Genomic DNA, 19900 nt, shown 5'->3' with positions numbered 1-19900 from the left:
TTTGCATAGCAATGAAATTACCTCCTCATACAGCGAGATCATTTGCTGTCCCATGTATGTCTTTCTAATAGAGATGTAACGATATATCAAATATCGCGATAAATAAATGTCACGATACCGTCGTGAGACTGACAAAATCTACCGCAATTTTTTTTTAAACCTTTATTTAACCAGGTGGTCCCATTGAGATCATCGATCTATTTTTCAAGGGAGACCTGTCCAACATGGCAGCAAGTACAACATGAACATAAAACAACAGATAACACAAAAGGACATCGTATTTACAGGGCTACATGTACATAGAGACATTGACAAGTACCAACAGAATATTTATATCTCGCCCTGTCAATAAGCCTCACCTTCTTGGCAACAACTGTATTGTTTTTGAAGTGGTGGAGAGACAATGCACAGTTTGACCCACTGCTGTCACCCATGGCCAAAGCATATCTCTCTGTCCCAGCAACATCAGTACCAAGCAAGAGAGTTCTTTCCACTGCAGGGAAACAACCAAACATCCCAGCTTCTACCTGGAAAGTGGACATGCTCATATTCCTAAATAATAACCTATCTGATGATGCTGAGTGAGTGAGTTAGTGAGTTTGAGTTGAGTTACTTGAAAAACTAAAGTGAAACTTGATTTATTTTATTGCAGGGTCTGATTATTATATTTTTGACACATTAAAATACTACTATCCTACTAAAATGCTGTACAAATCAGATTTATTTTCTAGAAAAAGGCAAGAGAAAATGTTAAAAATTCAACTTTCATTTTCAATATCGCGATAAATATCATACCGTGGACTTGTTATCACGATATTATCGTACCGTGAGTTTTTGTTATCGTTACATCCCTACTTTCTAACATGTCTCATATTTGTATGAGCAGTGGATAGTATGATGGACCTCGAATCAGAGGGTAGCAAGTTCGAGTCCCACTGCAGTCAGCATGTTGTTGTGTCCCTGGGCAAGACACTTCACCCCAAATCGCTCCTGTGGGGATTGTCCACAGTACTGAATGTACGTAAGTCGCTTTGGATAAAAGCGTCTAACAAATGACTTGTAATGTATGCAGCCTGTGAGATAATGCTAAATGAACTCCCTGGAAACAGGCTTATTTTTATTAAAATGATGTCCGTGCTGGCGCTTTTTCGCCCTCACGTGCTGCTATTCTGATGTTGTTCCCTTCCCTCGTCACAATTTCACTTAGCCACCTAATGTAGCTGCTTCTGTAATCAGCCTGCTTTTAACAAAGACATGGGAGGACACAGAGAAGAGCAACCTCCCAGTGCGTTGCGCTTTAATGTATCCCTGAGAGAACGAGGGCCAGGCTTTTAAAGAGTCCTCTCGGCGCTCAGTGTCAGCTCCAAACAAAAGGTTCCTGCCCTGACACAGTGTGTACTGTAGGTCTTCCATAGGGAAAACACACTCAGCTAATGCATTTAAATCACCCTCTCTCTCGTCTGCCGTCACACAAAGAGAGGAAAGGGTGAGAGCTGTGGAGAGGACTGGAGGAGCATTCGTATATACCATTATTGAGCAGGTGAACAAGCCTTTTAATGGATGCCTTGAATTCCCTTTTTCTTGCTGTTGTTTTCGTCTTTCTCAGCCATTTAGCTGCTCTGATGCTCATTCTTTTCTCTTGTTATAAAAGTGAATGTTCTAGCTGTGTTTTGGCCTCTATAGCTCACTCTTTCTCCTCTTCCTTCTCTGTCTGTCTCTCTCTGACCCTGTCTCTCTCTGTCCCTGTCTCCCTCTCTCTCTCTCTCAGTGTGAGGCGCTAATGGAATCATTACTGGCCTCTCTGTGTTAGACAAACACCAGACACCTCCAATTATAGCCTTTTTTCCCTCAATCCCTGGCTGCCTCCCTTCCTCCCTGCTATTTTCTAACCTTGCTCTGGTGTCTGCTTCTATAATGGTGGCTGTTCTTCACCTCTCTCCCGATACAAACCTCCCATTTTGCTCCTCACCCATCCTTTACGATACTGTCTTCCTTTTTCACCTCACCATTTTTCTTTCTGTCTCCCTCCTCCTTCGCCTCGCAGCCCTCATCTCCTCTGTCTGCACTCGTTAAACATTTATAGATCACGGGTTCATCTGTCTCTTTTTCTATTTTCCTGCCCCATGCTTGCTTCTTATTCCCCAAAGTGAGGCGCTAAGTGTGTTTAAATGTGTGTGTGTGTGTGTGTGTGTGTGTGTGTGTGTGTGTGTGTGTGTGTGTGTGTGTGTGTGTGTGTGTGTGTGTGTGTGTGTGTGTGTGTGTGTGTGTGTGTGTGTGTGTGTGTGTGTGTGTGTGTGTGTGTGTGTGTGTGTGTGTGTGTGTGTGTGTTGATGTTAGACCCTGGATTCAATCTGGTGGATTGTTTGGTGACAAAAAGGGATGTTGTGCAATTGGGTACTAATAAGATGGGAAACAAGAACAAAAATATGATTTATAAAACACAGTAGCATATTGATACGTTATTTATTCATGTTTCTTCGTCATGTCATTGAACGCATCATCATTATGGCTGTAAACATGCAAAGCCAGGTTAACATAAATGGTTAGACACTTTTTCCCAAAGAAACAATTAGATAATATAATTTACAGATACAGAAAACACAGATTTTAGAACAAATTATTGGAGTTAACTAATTGTAAATGAACAATTATTTGTTCAAGTATCAAATCACAGGCACCAGCCTTTGATGGACAACAACAGAGCTCTTTAACACAGAGCAATACGCTTCATCAGACTGTCGATACACAGACCGCCATTGTTGGTAATTAGAATTTAGTTTTTGGTCTGTAAAAATAAACACTCTTACCAGCCCCATGCTGTAATGCTTAACATCGCAACCTCAATACATATTTGTATTTTCCTTTCTGTGAACTGCAGTAAACACACCGCTGCTCCGATGGCTCTGCTGCTCCATCACATGCAAATCATACTTATCTGCTTTGTCAGGAGTTACATAATCTCTGCCTCCCTCTCTCTCTATCACTCTTTCTCAAACTCTCTCTCTCTCCCCCCCTGCCACATACATTTGCCCCCCCCTCGTCAGCTCTGTTCTCTCTCTCCACCCCATGCAGAGGCCTCTGTCAGTGCAGCCGAGCCCCCCGCCTCGCTGGCTCTCTTGCTTTCTTTCCTCCCTGTTTAGTGTCTGTCTCTTGTGCATTCTGTTCCTGTTCTCCCTCTCTGTTTCTGTCTGCCACTGTTTCCTCTAACCCCCTCCATTTCCACCTCGTACTCCTCGCCCTCTCCTGCCGTCTTTCTGTCTCACAGCTGGTGGGGAATGTAGTGTATTCTCCTCTCAAACCTCTCCTCCTGCTCTAAGCCCTAGAGGTACACGCTGAAGGGCAGGAGTGTGTATGTGTGTGCAGCTGTGACTAGACTATTTGTGTGTGTGTGTGTCCTGTCCTTCTGTGTGTGTCTGACAGCACCAATTACTGCCTCAGATGCCAGAGAGATGGTGGAGACGGAGTGGAGAAGGACAGACACCTGTCACCTCGATACAAGTTTTCTTGCTCTCTCATCTCCTCTCTCTCTCTTTCTCAGCAGGCAAAAATAATATAGGTCGGAGTGACATCGTCCGTCCGTCGGCTATATCTGTCTAATGGTCTCCTTCTTCTTCATTCGTCTGTTTGAAGCTGCCAACATAAAGAAAACACTTAGTTTACAAGTGGAGCTTTTCAAAGTCACACCGAACTCTCTATCTTTTCACTTCTGAAAGTGGATCGAAACCAAAGTGGGAAAGAAACACTGAGAAACAATCCAATGTGTTTACACTTCAGTGTGAACATGTGGCTGTTGATGCAAAGATAATGGGTTTGAAATATTGAAACAATATATACATTTAGCTATTTCTGATAGTTTAAATAAAACATTGAGGTCAATGAAGAAATAGTTTAACCAGTTGATAAATACGTGTCATTTTTGCGTTGGTTGTAAAGTTTTTTTTCCATGTTGCTAGATTATTCAAAGAGTGTCAATTTGATTTTTTTACTCAATTAATAACAATTATATTTTGTGCTATTTTGAATGTATCTTTTGTGGTTAATTAGATTATATGAATAATCCCCTGCTAAAAAAGGGTTGGGTAGTCTTAAAAATATATAAATTAGGAAAACAAGGCAACCACATGCATATTCCTTTTCTTGCAAGAGTTATTTTGTTTATATGGTAACAATGAGGCCAACAACTGGTTAGCTTAGCCTAGCTTAAATGATCTACAGTAGAAACAAATAGGCAACAGCCAGCTCTGTCCAAAGCACAATCTGCCTACCAGAACCTCTAAAGCTCATTATTAACACAGTATATTTTGTGTAACAACACATTGAAGTGTTACGGAGAGTTATGTGAATATTTCTTGGACGGGGGCAGTAACTTTAAAAAGTCTAGTTGTTATCACAGTTAGGTTTTCAGATTTAGAATCACTGTTCCTGTGCAGAGATCACAGCATAAATCTGAGCTCACCATCTGTATCTGGCAACTTGCAGCAAGAGGCGCGACACAGAAGTGTTGGGCGGATGAATAAACAGTTTTTAGCCACAAAATACCTCCAGTGTTGAATATTCTTTTTAGGCAGAGCCATATAAACCCTTAAGCCGGGAAAACACCACACTGGTTTAGCTCCTTACACCCTCTAAACCCCATCGACCACAACGATGAGATCATAACTTTTGGGCGGGATAAATACAAAATGTCATTTTCAAGGGAAGAAAAATAATGTGTAGTTTGATATTTTTGGAAAACATTGCTCAACCTGTGAAGTGGTATTCCACTTTCTGTCTGCGATCAAAGGCCTGCGTCGGACCACAGCGCAGTGGGGGGGGGAGCTTACAGTAAAAGCCTTTATTTATTCTAACTTTCTGTACAGATAAGTGAAAGTGATACATGTGCTGTGAAGGCTCCATCAAGATATGCAGTCAGATGCATATAATGAAAGAAAGACTATCACTCACACACACACACACACACACACACACACACACACACACACACACACACACACACACACACACACACACACACACACACACACACACACACACACACACACACACACACACACACACACACACACACACACACACACACACACACACACACACAGACCCAATAGACTTGTACAGTTTATATCTCATAAGAGGATTGCAACCTCAGTTCATAATGAAAGGTTTAAACAGGGAACAGATGTAGGAAAAGGCTAATCTTCGCACCTGTGAAAGAGATTGAGCCCACTTACATAGGGATGTGTGTCCGTGTGTGTCCGTGTGTGTGTGTGTGTGTGCGTGCGTGCGTGCGTGCGTGTGTGTGTGTGTGTGTTTTAAGCTCAGTAGGGAACCTGCCTTTCTTTATTACCTCTCCAATGCAGAGCTTGATCTCTGCTTCTATCCTTACAGCTGAAGTGTGTGTGTGTGTGTGTGTGTGTGTGTGTGTGTGTGTGTGTGTGTGTGTGTGTGTGTGTGTGTGTGTGTGTGTGTGTGTGTGTGTGTGTGTGTGTGTGTGTGTGTGTGTGTGTGTGTGTGTGTGTGTGTGTGTGTGTGTGTGTGTGTGTGTGTGTGTGTGTGTGTGATGTGGACAGTCAGAGGCAGTGGGTAAAGCGAGCATTTTTATGTTGATCACATTCAGACTTTTGAAGGTCAAGCGCTCCCTCCTGCATGTTGTATGTTCACACACACACACACACACACACACACACACACACACACACACACACACACACACACACACACACACACACACACACACACACACTTTTCTCAGTCTTTGCTCTCCTCTTGGTGGCAGCTCAGGGAGCTGGAGGGCTAGAAGGTGTGGGAAAGAAGGGAGTGGGAGGCTAACAGAAGGATTTAGACAGCAAGTCTGTGTATTCAGTCAATGTACGCTGCTGCAGGCATTAGGGCACTAAGCTGTTGAAGTGTCAGACAGCAGGCTGGTATTGCTAGCCAGATGTTCTTAAAGGACAAATGGATATATGGTTCGGTAAAGGCCAGTCATCTGTCCTGGCACCTGTCTGTGGGAGTGCTTCTGCTCAAATAGACCGTCTATCGGACTTTACTTTTCATTTATTTTGCATAATGACAGCCACCTTTTACTTCATTACGCCTTTATCTCCTCTCTCTCAAACGTCCCTACATCCCTTTTCCCCACTCCCTCATCTCCTCTCTTTTGTGCCTGAATAAATGACACACAAAATCACAAAGGCTTAGGCGCTCGCTATATCCTCTACACACCATCGTACCCGTCGACATACCCACACAGCACTGACCCAGATAATGTCTATTCACACGCTTTCTCCCAGCGCAGCTCCTCTTTGGCCGTGGCTGATCACTTGCCATGCATAAGCTGAGTTGCCAAAGGCCACCTTAGCACCAAGACGCGCTTGCGCTGCTGAAGTGTTAACCACAACAAAACCCGAGGACAACAAGGTGGTTCTAGTGCGACAGGACCTCGTACAGTTCAGCGGAGTCTGGTGCAGTGGGTTGAGCTGTGTGAGCAAACCCTTAGAGAAAAGAAGGAAAAGCAGGCCAAGGACTGAGAAACTGTTAACGCATGTTTCTACTCCGCACGTCCTTATATAGCACTATTCCCATCAGAGGGAGGCTGTGAGGAGAGAGAGCATGTCTCCTTTGGGTACGGTTGCCATTAATTGGAAGTGTTCCATAAGCTGTTGAGTTCCAGCTAGGGGTAAACATGTGTGCGCTCATGGGAAAGTTAATAATTTTCACATTTCTATAGTGTTGAATCAGTGTTGAGTTTTCTCCACTTAAGATCTAAAGGCTTGGAGAAAGGTGCATGTGTGTGCGAGAGAAAGCAGAGCAGGCATTCCGGCAGCCAGTGGGTCTGCTGAACAGGAAACACAGAAACAGGAAGACAGCCATTGACCCCTTCCCCTCATCCCCTCGCTCTCTCTCTTTATAGTCTGCGGATAGCTTCCAGATGTACCATCAGCCCGTCACACTGATTGGGCTGCTGTTGCAAAGGCGTTATTGCTATGCTGAATACACGACGTACAGATGTAGCCGCGGTCGAGGTCCAATTTGATGCTGCTTTCGTATATGCAGTACAGCTGCACTATTGTTCTACAGCCAAGAGGAACCATTCAGACAATTCAAATAGACTTTTCAGCTTCAGTGTCAGAACAAAGAACGGTTATACAGGACCTGATGAGAGAAGTGACAGAATATTTTCATTTCTAAATATTTCTGTTTAGTGCAGCAGCTGGAGTATTACAGGTGGCTGCCGGCTTAAACTGACACCTTTTATAGTTATCTAAATACACCTGTAAGCTATGATTTTCGAGAACAATCATTTCAAACAGGATATGCAAATAGCTAAAATGGCATACTTTAAATGGTGACAATTTGCCTACTTATAATGCAGTCGTCTCAATTATGTATGACAACAGACTTTTTTGGAAACTAGCATATAATTCAAAAGATTCAACCTGTGGATTATAAACCATTATATGTGGAGTAGCTTCCTTTTGACAGTTACAACGACACAAATATTACAAATAATTCCAAGTTTTAAGACATAAAGTCGCACTTAAGAAACCTCATTCATTCATATTAAGGAACTCTAGTTTTTCTTATAGAAAAATAATTGAGCTAAACATTTATCATTATAAAAATAGCAGCATAAATCATAGAATTTATGTCAGACACTTAAAGGATCATCTCTCTTCAACTTTAACATCCTGCGTTATGTTGAAAGGGCGAAGTCTATAAGTGTAATTATCTTTCAAGCCAGCTTCATAAACGGCATCTGCCTTTAGATCGAATTGCTTTGCCTTGTTGATATGTTGATGTCAAAGGAGAAGCTTTGCGGTCCTGAACCTAGCAGATATGTCCTTTGAAGAGCACAAAAGAGACAAGCTGTGACACTTTTCCCAAGCGGGGACTCTTTTTTAATGTGACACCCTTGACTTCCTGCACGACGCTGAATGGGTGCCATGGTGTCAAGAAGGTGTGTACACACCTCCTTTATGTTGAAATCCTCTCCATTCAATACTTGAACACAGGTTGCCGTCGCTTGAGGTGCATTTATGGAATGCTTTATTCTTTATAGTAAGTGGTGGATGATGGCTCTAAGGGCCATACTTTCATTCACAGAGAGGTATACTCAGCAATGTATACAAACAGCAAGGAAGCAATCTAAAGCGTTTTATTTTTATAGACCACTGACTTTGAAGTCTATGTGATCTTCTCCTGCGAATCGGATTAAAGCATATAAGTGCAGATATTCCTGCTATTACCAATTTAACTGTGGCTAGCAAAGTCAAGCTAGCCACATATTACACACAGCTAGAATATGGCCCCCCACTGGACAGGTCCATCTGCATGTGTGTGAGACTGACAGAGAAAAAAGGCACGGGGCTTTCCTTTCCTCCTCCGCCTGAATTATTGAGAGTGATGAACTGAAAATAACGTGGGTGAGGAAAGGAGGTGCACAGCTCCTCCTACACACACTCTGCCGGTCACGGGGCCGGCCTCTGTGGGCACGTTTACCGCCATGATGGTGTGTGTGTGTGTGTGAGCGTATCTAGGGAGATGCGATGTGTGTTTATAGTGTGTTAAAGCTCATTTGAAGCTGCATGCGCCTGGCGACTAAGAAGGTGTGGTGAAGGTGTAAAGCTGTGTATGTAGACTTAAGCTCTGTGTGTGATTTGTTTTTGTTTGTTTACTGAAAGAGGAAAAGGTGAATTGTTGTGTTCCTCTGGCCTTTTATCCTGATGGCAAAACAGACAGAGAGAAGAACAAGTTATTCAGACTGAGAGCCAAACTCCCAACAGACTCCTTCTATAGACCTGTCATGCTCTCTCTCTCTCTCTCTCTCTCTATCTCTCTCCTCTCTCTCTCTCTCTCTCTACTCTCCTCTCTCTCTCTCTCTCTCTCTCTCTCTCTCTCTCTCTTTCCCCCCCTCTCTCTCTCTCTCTCTCTCTCTCTCACCCATGACCCCATTCACACAGAAACACACATGCACCTGGTATCTATTTAATCTGTTTTTACACTGCAGGATAATCACCCCGCGCAAAATTAGTGAGCCATCAGATCAGGTTACCGATGGAGAAGTGTGTGTAGATGTGGGTTTGCTTTAATTGCACTGAAATTTAGCACATTCTCTTTCCCTCAGACTTTTTTTCGGGGGGGTTTGAATGGTGTGTGTGTGTGTGTGTGTATGTGTGTGTGTGTGTGTGTGTGTGTGTGTGTGTGTGTGTGTGTGTGTGTGTGTGTGTGTGTGTGTGTGTGTGTGTGTGTGTGTGTGTGTGTGTTTGTGTGTGTGTGTGTGTGTGTGTGTGTTTGTGTGTGTGTGTGTGTGTGTGTGTGTGTGTGTGTGTTTGTATGTGTGTATGTGTGTGTAGGTTTGTGTGTGTTTGTGTAGGTTTGTGTGTGTGTGTGTTCCTGTCAGCGAGAGAGTAAATATTTGTGCAGGGGCTCTGGAGAAGGTCAGGGTCAACGTATGACAGACAGCCCACTGGGAAATAAGACACACACACAAAGGCAAACTCACTCACACACACACGCACCCACACACACACACACACACACACACACACACACACACACACACACACACACACACACACACACACACACAAATAGAGAGAATAAACTAGAGATCGTCAGGAAGGGAGAAAGAAGACATAGAGGACAGAGACAAAAAAATTGAGACAGACAGACAGGTGGGCAAACAGGGAGATGGGTGGACGAAGAAAAAAACAGAGAGAGACATAGAGGAAGACGTGATGGACAGAATCAAGAAGAGGGAGAGCTTCATCCCGTAGTTCCCCTTGGCTGCTCTCAGTAATTGGCTGGTATCCAGAGGACTGAGAGTAGATCAGAAACAAGCCTCTGGACATCATAAACCAGTCTGACCATGAATGTGTGTGTACGTGTGGTGGTGGGGGGGGGGGGGGGGGGGTCAGAGAAATCATAAGATGCTGTAAACACTAAGGGTTTGTCCTGAGGTGTCAATCATGGAGGCTTATGTCTGGAAATCGCTCATATCTCATGTGATTCCATAACAAAAGTCTTGCAGGCTAAAGTAATTGCCCCATTGCTAAAAATGATCAAGACTGAATGTGGTTTGATGTTCATGCAAAGCTTGCTTGTCACTCACACGAGCAACACACTTTTCTTCTTGTTTAGTAATGGGTAGTTTTCATTGTGTCATGTTTGCAATGCAATCCAATGCAACGCAGATGCTTACACAATATAAAGCAAAGCTGGATTGTCGAAACTGTAAACTAGTCCTCCTCGTAATCGTCAAAGAACTATATGTCTACTTGTAACAGTTGATCAGCTCCAGACACACCACACAACACTAAATAATTTGATTATAAAAGCACGGTTACTGACATTCTTATGTGGGACCTTTTTCTTCTAAAGCAATTCGAAAACATCTACCCATATAAGTCCAAACATGCCACAGGTTCTTACAAGATGGATTCATTAACTATGAGTTTGCAAGGATATTTTAACATCTGTTCTATCGTAAATGGATTTTATTTCCATGACCAACATCGAAGACTTTTAAATATACATTTGTATATATGTCATTATGGACTTGAATGTCCTTGAGTGACTTTACGAGTGTTATTATGCCTTTTCAAAGCCTATTCCTTTCAATTCAGATGGGGAAAAAATAAATATCTATCTGTCTGTCCTAAAATCCGATCAAACAGAACAATATTTAGTCTAAAATACAGCGATCATACATAATGTTAGTTCAGGTGGGTTAACCTTCCATTGAGACCCAGTATGCTGATGTGTTAGTACCAATGAGCAACAGCTAAGTACAAGCACAAATCAACGTGGTGAGTAGCAAAGTAATTCATTATGTTTAGAGCGTGTTTATCAGTCATGACATGACTAGATAATTGGGTTAAACTAGACAGCAATTACTGCCACTTATCAGCAACCATGGCCATTTCTTATTTCCATAGAAAAACAACAACAACAAAGGTTTCTGACTTGTCCTTTAGATCTCATGTTCAGACTGCTTATAATAAGCTAATCAATGTTCATATGTTTGTTTGTTTCTGTGTTTTTGTTGATTGTTTTCAGTAATGGTAATTTGTTTTAGTGAGAGGTGTGATGTTTAAATATGACATAAATACAACCCTAAAAGAAGGGATCTATCCTCTCAATGAGACCTCCAGGCCAAATAAAGGATACATAAACAATGAAATAACTGTTTAACAACAACAAAGTATTTAATAACTGCCTCACAAAAAGGATAATTATTTGCACAATAAAGCAAGCAGCAGAAACCCAACAACAAACAAAGAGAGGCAACTTGTGCAGGTGAGCTATTGTTTTTTGTTGATCACCTCAATAACCATTATAAACAAATAAAAAATAACTGTGAAGGCAAAGTGCTGTGAAGCTGAAATGCTCCTCCTGTTGTTTGTAGTACACATTATATGAGGTAATTATTGTTTAATAAGTTGATATAATGATTACTTTGGGAAAAAAGATTAATCAAGCGTGCGGATGTAAAGTCATCACAAGAGGCTTCGGCAGAAATGGTGTGTGTTTCACAGGATTAGTACTTATGGTGAATATTATAGTGGTGAAGGTTGTTATGAACTCCGATTAGGGATTAGCTCACAGCAGGGAGCTGGACTCTGATGTTGACATCTTTATTTCAGACAAACCTCCACATTACCACCCACTCACACACATTCAAACACACACTCATGCTCTGCTCCTTACTATAAACACCAAACAAAAAACACTTGCACATATTACTTCCACTTATCAACAACGACAATTGTTATTAACTTTCCACCAGCTTTTTGTCATCGCAGTGTGTGCAAACTAACGCAGCATTGAGCATCTAATTATTTATTCGCAAATAATATTTTTTTCACATAATAGGGCTTTTTTTTACATTTGTGCCAGAAACATGTCAACTGAACCGAAAGCATGTTTCACGGCAATGTAAACATGAGCATCAAACACACACAAACACATACAGATGCGACCCCGGTGGCCGTAAAGGACGTCAGGTTAAATCTCGTCAGACTTCTGCACTGACACTTGATGTATCAATTTTTAAGTAGGTGGCCTCAACAACCGCCTCGGTAGCACAGACACACACACACACACACACACACACGCACACACGCACACACGCACACACACACACACACACACACACACACACACACACACACACACACACACACACACACACACACACACACACACACACACACACACACACACACACACACACACACACACACACACACACACACAGCCTGCTGTGTGCTCCAGGAGCTGTGGCACTCGATGGGTACTAGAAGGGTTCTGTCGTGAAAGCCTGTTGCCATAGTGACTATTATGGAGCTCATCTCCCGTGGGCCAGCAAGCTTTACACTGGCCCAAGGGAGATATACCACCAAGTATGAATCCCTCTCGAAATAACACACACATGTACACTACACACATTCTATACCCCCCAGGTTTCTCCTCTGTGCCCTCTATGGTACAGCCGGCAGGGAACCAATGGTAGACCTGACCCGAGTGCGACAGAAAGCAAGAACGCAGCAATTAATAGTTGCAAGGACATTTGTACAAGTGAAGGAGAAAACAAGGTTCCAAACTAGACTGTGTTTTTCTTTTTCAGAAGAGTGCAGCTGATGAGATTTTGCATACATCCAGATTCTCCTGTTTGAATGTACTTACGATGTAAGAGCCTTAACTATGAGATACATGTTACTGTGTGTGCACTTGCAGGCCCTTCCTACTCTTCCACTGCAGTCAGCTGCTTTTTTTCATTTTTACAAGCAACTTATATACCTCATTTTAGAATGATGTAACTGTAACCGGTTACATAACCAGTCATAGTAAATGGACAGGTCTCCCTTGAAAAAGGGAGACCTGTCCATGATCTCAATGGGACCACCTGGTTAAATAAAGGTTTAAAAAAAAATGTCTTCTGATGCCAAAACGTGTAATTCACTGGGATGATATAAAAGTTTGAATCATCATGTCTTGCTCAGGATATGATTCTCAGTTTAGCAAAGAAGAAACATGAACGGGGAAACGATATATGTTAAAGTAAACAGACTGGTCAAAATGTAGTATTATATGGCAGTCAGACAACTGTGTAAAAAAAAAACATACAATAGAGTGGTGCTGTGACGAGTCCTGAAACCCGGAAGTGAGTTAGCATTTTACCCCTACCGGTTCCCTCGTCTCAGAGTCAATGGTATTTTTTCCACAAATGTAAGAGACGGATCACGTTTTGTTCTACGACATTAAATACATCAGCAGTGTGATTTCACTGGTGATTTCTGTTTACGTGCCTGGAGAATGATGGTTGTTAACAAGTGGCTGAATAGGACTACAGAAGTTGTCGAGGACGTTGTATGTTATTACGCCGAACACGTAAACACTCCCGCTAAGTTTGTTTGCCCCTGTTCTGCTGGAAAGCAAGTACCTGCGCTCTTGCAAACTGTTAAAACAAACGCTTCAACTTGTACAATTTTGAATCTGTATTTTTGAATATCGATCTTAAGTTGGCGTGACATTACAGTCGTGCGACCCTGCTGTGAACGGCTGTAGTTCGTTTATAGCATAACGTTATAATTTAGCTTCTGGCGATTAGATTTATGATTCGAAAATTATAAAAGTAGGATAGGCATGTGGAGATTATCCGGCTGAACAAAACGTGCATTTATCAAACAGGTTCGTTTTCCACAGACCTTATTTCGAGCTATTTTCCAAAATCCTATGGAGAAATCCCATTGCTTTTTTGTCGAGGGAACCCATGCGCAGCTTACTTCCGGGTTTTAGCACCACTCTATTGGATCTCATCAGCAAAACAGTGATAAGAGGTACCTTTACATGTGCTCTCAATGACCTAAGGAAAGCATACACAAAGCAAATAATATAGGACCCTAGACAAAACCCTGAGGCACACCACAGTAATGAGCAGCAGTTTCAGACATAAAAGGTCAAAAAGACACAGAGAAACTCCAGTGGGATAGGAATCCACAGCACACCATGAGATACCCACCCACCCACTGCCTAAACCTTTCAGTCAGGCTGCCGTTGTCCACTGCGCTAAGATCCAGCAGCATCTAAACATAGAACTCACCCACGTCAGAAGAGACCATTAAGTCACTTGAGACAATGAGGAGACAATGTTTCAGACAAATGCTTCTGACTGAAACCAGATTGAAATGTATCAAAAGTGTTTGTGCAGGATAGTAGTGAACACATTTCTCTAGATGTTTGAGGTTCAGATGTTTCATACTGCCCACCAGTTCAATGAGGTCTTGAAAGAAAACAGTAAAGAAGCACTCCAAAATTGTTGGCCAAGTTGAAAAGGCAGAGAGAGGACTTGAGGGTAGCCTGACAGCCATGACACCTCTAACCTTTAATCTCAAGCAGTTTTATAAAAGCTTTCTTGCAACCTGTTTCAGCTGAATAGATAGTTGATGTCTGTGGAAAGTGAACCAAAAACCAGCCCACTCTCTTCAGTCTGCGTACAAATGACACGACTTTGCAAAGGCGTGCAATAGATACGCAGAAGTCCGATTTTGCGTGCATATGATACTCCCACGTTACGTTTGTTATGAAAGTATCTTAAATGTGTTTATTTTCTACATATCTTTGCCATTTATTTAACCCTAACATTAAAACTGTCATTCGATCAAGCCTGAAGCCACTGAGCTCTTTGTTTTAATGGTTGGGGTGCAATATCAGCGTATCATATGCACGCAAAATCGGACTTCTGCGTATCTATTGCACGCCTTTGCAAAGTCGTGTCATTTGTACGCAGACTGTGAGACCGGGTTGACAAACCAAACCAAGTAGTAGAGACGCTGAGAACTCAATAGAGCTGCATTTCCCTGGAGTTAGGGTAAAATGATCTGTAGCTTCGTAAATACTTCTTACACACAATCAGTCACACATTGTTCATAAACATAGACATGGATGATTGCGGCCTTCCAGAGACATATCCCTGTGGTTTGAGAAACAGTTATAGGCTCATTTGACAATTTTTTGAAAACAGTATTTGCAGCCCTAGAAATTGTAAAAAAAAGGAGTAGATCTTTATCAGCTCATCCTTGACAGTGTTTTCCCAGAGGACACAGTCGGGCTGTTCTCTTCTCAATCAGTGCGTGGTGACTGAGGGTGTGTCTTGAGTAGCAGTACTATATCATATCTAAGAGCTATCGATTGGCATAAATACACTAAGTCTCTCTGGTGACTGGATGAATATTTAATAAGACACTGGATCTGAGGCCACTCTTTGTCTTTATGAGAAACACATCTATGTACAAATACACACACACGCTCAAAGTACAGCATTATCAACTATTACGTTAAAGAAGATGCAAATTGTGAGTTTGCTCACGGTTCCACAAGATTGTTTTTGTGACTAAACTTTTTTGCACTTCTTCTGTCTTTTTTTGGGTGTGATTGCATGTGAGCACTATCTTGCTGCCTCAGCCCCCTTGTCTCTTTTACATATCTATGGTAAATCATTAATCATAAGGGAACCAAGTCAAGTAACACATTTCCCATGGGGCACACACTGGAAGGAACTTGAGCAAAAAAAAGAGGCAAGATTAGCAGGAGAGAGTGAGAACAAGGTTGAAAAGCAGAGTAGAAAACGTAAGGAGGGAGAAGGGAGCTCTACTCAGAGCAGCCAAGCCGCCATTCTTGCGAAAAGTTTTTGATCAGGCAGTTGTTTATACGCCAGGCCTGGCATGGGGTGCCCTGTCTGTCCTCTAGCGCAAGGGTCCTTTTGTGCCTCTGTGGCTGGCCAGCGCCCGGAGCCAGGACTCTCCGGATGGAACGTCCCCGGAGAAAAGCTGCTTTTCCACCCTACTCCTACAGCCCAGCCAACAAAACACACACACACACACACACACACACACACACACACACACACACACACACACACACACACACACACACACACACACACACACACACACACACACACACACACACACACACACACACACACACACCACACACACACACACACACACACACACACACACACACACACACACACACACACACACACACACACACACACACACCACACACACACACACACACACACACACACACACACTCACTAGCACAGCACATAGGCACCCATTACCTTGGAAGCTGACAGGAAGAAGGAAAGAGAGCAGAAGCCCTTTGAGAATTATCACTCCCTTTCCTTTCCTCTCTCTTTATTTCCTTTATTCTTTCTTTCTCTCCTTTCCACACCTACACACACATCCCTTTGCTAGTGTTCTCTCAGGTCTTTTGGGGATTGTGCTACTGGACTTTGCTCCCCTATGATGAATGATTTGCCTAAAAATACTGTCTGCATGCGAGCGAGCATATCGTCCAGGTGGAAGAACTTACCTCCACAGTGAGGAAACACACTTCTTTTAGGCCACTTTGCCATTCCTCTATCAAGCAGGTTAACTACGTAAGAGGATGTGTGTGTGTGTGTGTGTGTGTGTGTGTGTGTGTGTGTGTGTGTGTGTGTGTGTGTGTGTGTGTGTGTGTGTGTGTGTGTGTGTGTGTGTGTGTGTGTGTGTGTGTGTGTGTGTTGTGTGTGTCTGTGTGTGTGTGTGTGTGTGTGTGTGTGTGTGTGTGTGTGTGTGTGTGTGTGTGTGTGTGTGTGTGTGTGTGTGTGTGTGTGTGTGTGTGTGTGTGTGTGTGTGTGTGTGTGTGTGTGTGTGTGTGTGTGAGATAATTTACAGCCTTTCTGGGACGAGTGACGTGTAGGTTGATTAAATCCGTGACCTTCACCACTAGCACAAGCAATCAGCAAGCGAACACACACGATCACACACAAACAAACACACACACACACATTCTCACTCGCCACGTACTTAACACCTTTGTGCACACAAGCGCTCAGCACACGAACATGCAATCAGCACCTGGCGGATTCTATATATCATTGATCCAACCTATCCAAGCACTAACATACACACAGGGCATCTATTGAATTGCATTTGAGACGCCCTCATTTTCTTTAACGTGGGCTTTTTGTACACTATGTATAAATAAATACATGCGTAATCTATATTTAGATTACCGTCAGGAATTCCATTTTATTGCCTAGAGATGCAAAAGGGAAATCATTCGCGTCCCCAATCAATTTTCAGCAGACGGCTCCTGTTGAGCGGAAGCACGGTTTTCCCTCCTCAGTTTTATGACTCCACATAATGACTAATATGCAGCCACTGAAACAGCCATAGCAATAGTCATAATATGATATTGTGACTATTGCTGTTTTTCTGTTCCCCCGGTTGTCAGATGATCTAAATCTGATATAACAGGGATGACAGATGATCTGCTGTTGCACTGTGTTATTCTACTGTACCGCCCTGTGGTTATACAGGCCCTCAGCCTGATGTAAGAGGATCTCATGTAGACCTAATGTCACAATATATTAAATCAAATGTTTATTTTCTCCTTTTTTTAGCCAAGGGTGCTTCATGGCACTTCTTATGACCTATCAGTGTCTATGAAAGCTTTGTTGTAGCCTGTTGTTTTTGCCTTTCTGTACATGTTCTGCTTTGAGTGCCTGCAGTTCCCTCATACTCTACTTCTGCAGAATTCTGGTTTTTGTTTTTTTTGTTGAAGCATTATTTCTGTCAGTTATTATGATACTAATCAGTCATGCAGCGGGAGGAACATTAACAAGTGTTGAAGCAGGCAAATTATTTTTTACAACCTCCACCCTATCATGTGACTGCGTAGCACAGTATGCAGTGACTTTTAAGCAATGCTGCTGTCAGTTCCTTTGGTGAGAATAGTGTTATGGTAAATGAAAAAATCAATCAAGCTTTAATTGACCTAAATTATCCTATAAAAGCATTTCTGGAGGACATTGATTTCTGGCACAGACTTTGTTGGTGTATGAAAAAGGGGAAAAGTCTTAAAGGGTCAACACAGCACAGCCTCTAACCCTGTGTGTATCTGTCTCCTCTCTCCAGCGTGCCGAACTGGTACCTACAAAGCTTCAGCCACTGATGCCTACTGCACCAAATGTCCTCCTCACAGCTCGTCCCCGCAGGAACAAGCCGTCGAGTGCGTCTGCGAGAAAGGTTTCTATCGTGCCGAGGCCGACCCACGCTCCATGGCCTGCTCACGTGAGTAATACAATCACTGGGCAAAACACACACACATGTCCCCAACACAGTCATACAGCTGGAAGCTTATTTCATACCACATTGTGTATTCCAGGCTTTCAAGGAAGTCAGATATTTGCATTTGGCTGTATACATTGTCAGGTTATAGAATTGCATTGTGTCACAATGATTGGATTACATTTAATTTAATTACTCTGCAAGGTATTCCTGTATGAATTTACATTGCTTGGCTGCATTCCATTTCTATACATAATCCCACCATGTATTTTCTTCCTCCTCAGCCGCTATTGGTTTACACAACACTAGAGACACACACACACACGCACACACACACACACACACACACACACACACACACACACACACACACACACACACACACACACACACACACACACACACACACGTTTTTTTAGCTGTGTGGTTACCACCACATATATCTCAGATGAGAACACTGGTACGGGTGATACTGTGATAGAAATCTGAGGATGTTTCTCACTCAAGATCATAGACACACACACCAACACACAAAAGCATGGAGCCAGGGGTATCATCAGACCACATCCTCAGGAACAGGGACGGAGGAGAATAGAAAGGATGAGGAGGGAAGATGGAAAAGTAAGAGATGGATTGAGCTAGATGGAGGGATATAGGGGTGGGAAAGGACTGGGAAATGGTGGGGCTAAAAAAATATGTGCACACACACACACACACACACACATATACCCAAACCCATTATCAGGTTATGGTAGATTACACTCATTAATCGTTGTAGCAGGTGAGATGTGTGACGATTGTGTTATCGCCTGGAAATGAGTAACGATTCGTTCAAATATGTATGGGCATGCAATGCATACATGCACGCACATGCTAGAACTGAAGAGGATGGAGAGCGGAAAAATGAGGAAATAAGGAGAAAAGGTGAAAGAATTAGTCATAGAGAGACATGGATAATGATACTCAAGACACAGGCAAAGAATAGAACAGCAGGGGAAATAGTGGACTATCAGAGGCATATTATTTAAATGTCATAAAAGACCGATCAGTAGAAGAGATGATGGACAGTTAAGTGTGGCCGAGGGAAGTGGGGGGGATGGAGAGAGAAAAAGACCGAATTAGCAGGATCAGTCAGCACATCTTTTCAGGAAATGTACAAGCCTCAATTATCCACAGCATGGCCTCCATCCCCCACTCCCACCTTTCCCCTATCCCCCCTGCGCTTTGGAGAGCCTCGCCACTGGGAAGGCTAATCAGGAAAGTCCCAGGCTCTGTCAGCGGGCCCCTGTGGCTCGCTGCATGGCCAGGGCCTGATGAGATGTCAGGCTGAAAGCATCTACTGATATATTTCCTTACAGTTGGGATACCCGCACCGTGCTGTGAACCACCATAATCAATGGCTTCCATTCCCAAACAACAGGAATAGCACAGTAAAGGCTTACCTTGATGATGAGTCGGGCGGTTGTGGTTCCCTCAGACTGACCTTCCTGATGTTTTTTAAAAAGATCTGCCAATGAGAAAGCACAGAAAAAGGCAGAATTGAGGAATTTCGTTTATTGTTGAATAATGAGATATAATCCGGTTGCATCTTTGGTGACAAAGCCACTAGGTCACAAGCCTCTTTGTAAGCACACATGGCTTTTCTGTCTTTATTAATACAAAATATATAATTCTTTATTTTAAGTGCATTATTTGTGTGTTTGTTTCTGCTTACTGTAGACACATTTAAAAAATACTGACATTATTTACAGATCAGTTTATTTTAATTAATTTTT

General features: G+C 42.7%; 1 protein-coding gene across 3 annotated transcripts in view; it reads left to right on the top strand.

The window, feature by feature from the left end:
- The window catches only part of epha4b (eph receptor A4b), a 106431-nt gene that overhangs the window by 28307 nt on the left and 58224 nt on the right, over positions 1 to 19900 (top strand). For all 3 annotated transcript variants that reach the window (XM_034104190.1, XM_034104189.1, XM_034104188.1), the window contains exon 6: positions 17973 to 18128. In XM_034104190.1, coding sequence (XP_033960081.1) covers positions 17973 to 18128 — 156 coding nt within the window. The remainder of the gene's footprint in view (positions 1 to 17972; positions 18129 to 19900) is intronic.

Source organism: Pseudochaenichthys georgianus, chromosome 17 (assembly GCF_902827115.2).
Source record: "Pseudochaenichthys georgianus chromosome 17, fPseGeo1.2, whole genome shotgun sequence".
NCBI lineage: Eukaryota > Metazoa > Chordata > Actinopteri > Perciformes > Channichthyidae > Pseudochaenichthys > Pseudochaenichthys georgianus.
The sequence above is the reverse complement of the archived record's forward strand: the minus strand, read 5'-3'. Positions and strand labels throughout refer to the sequence as shown.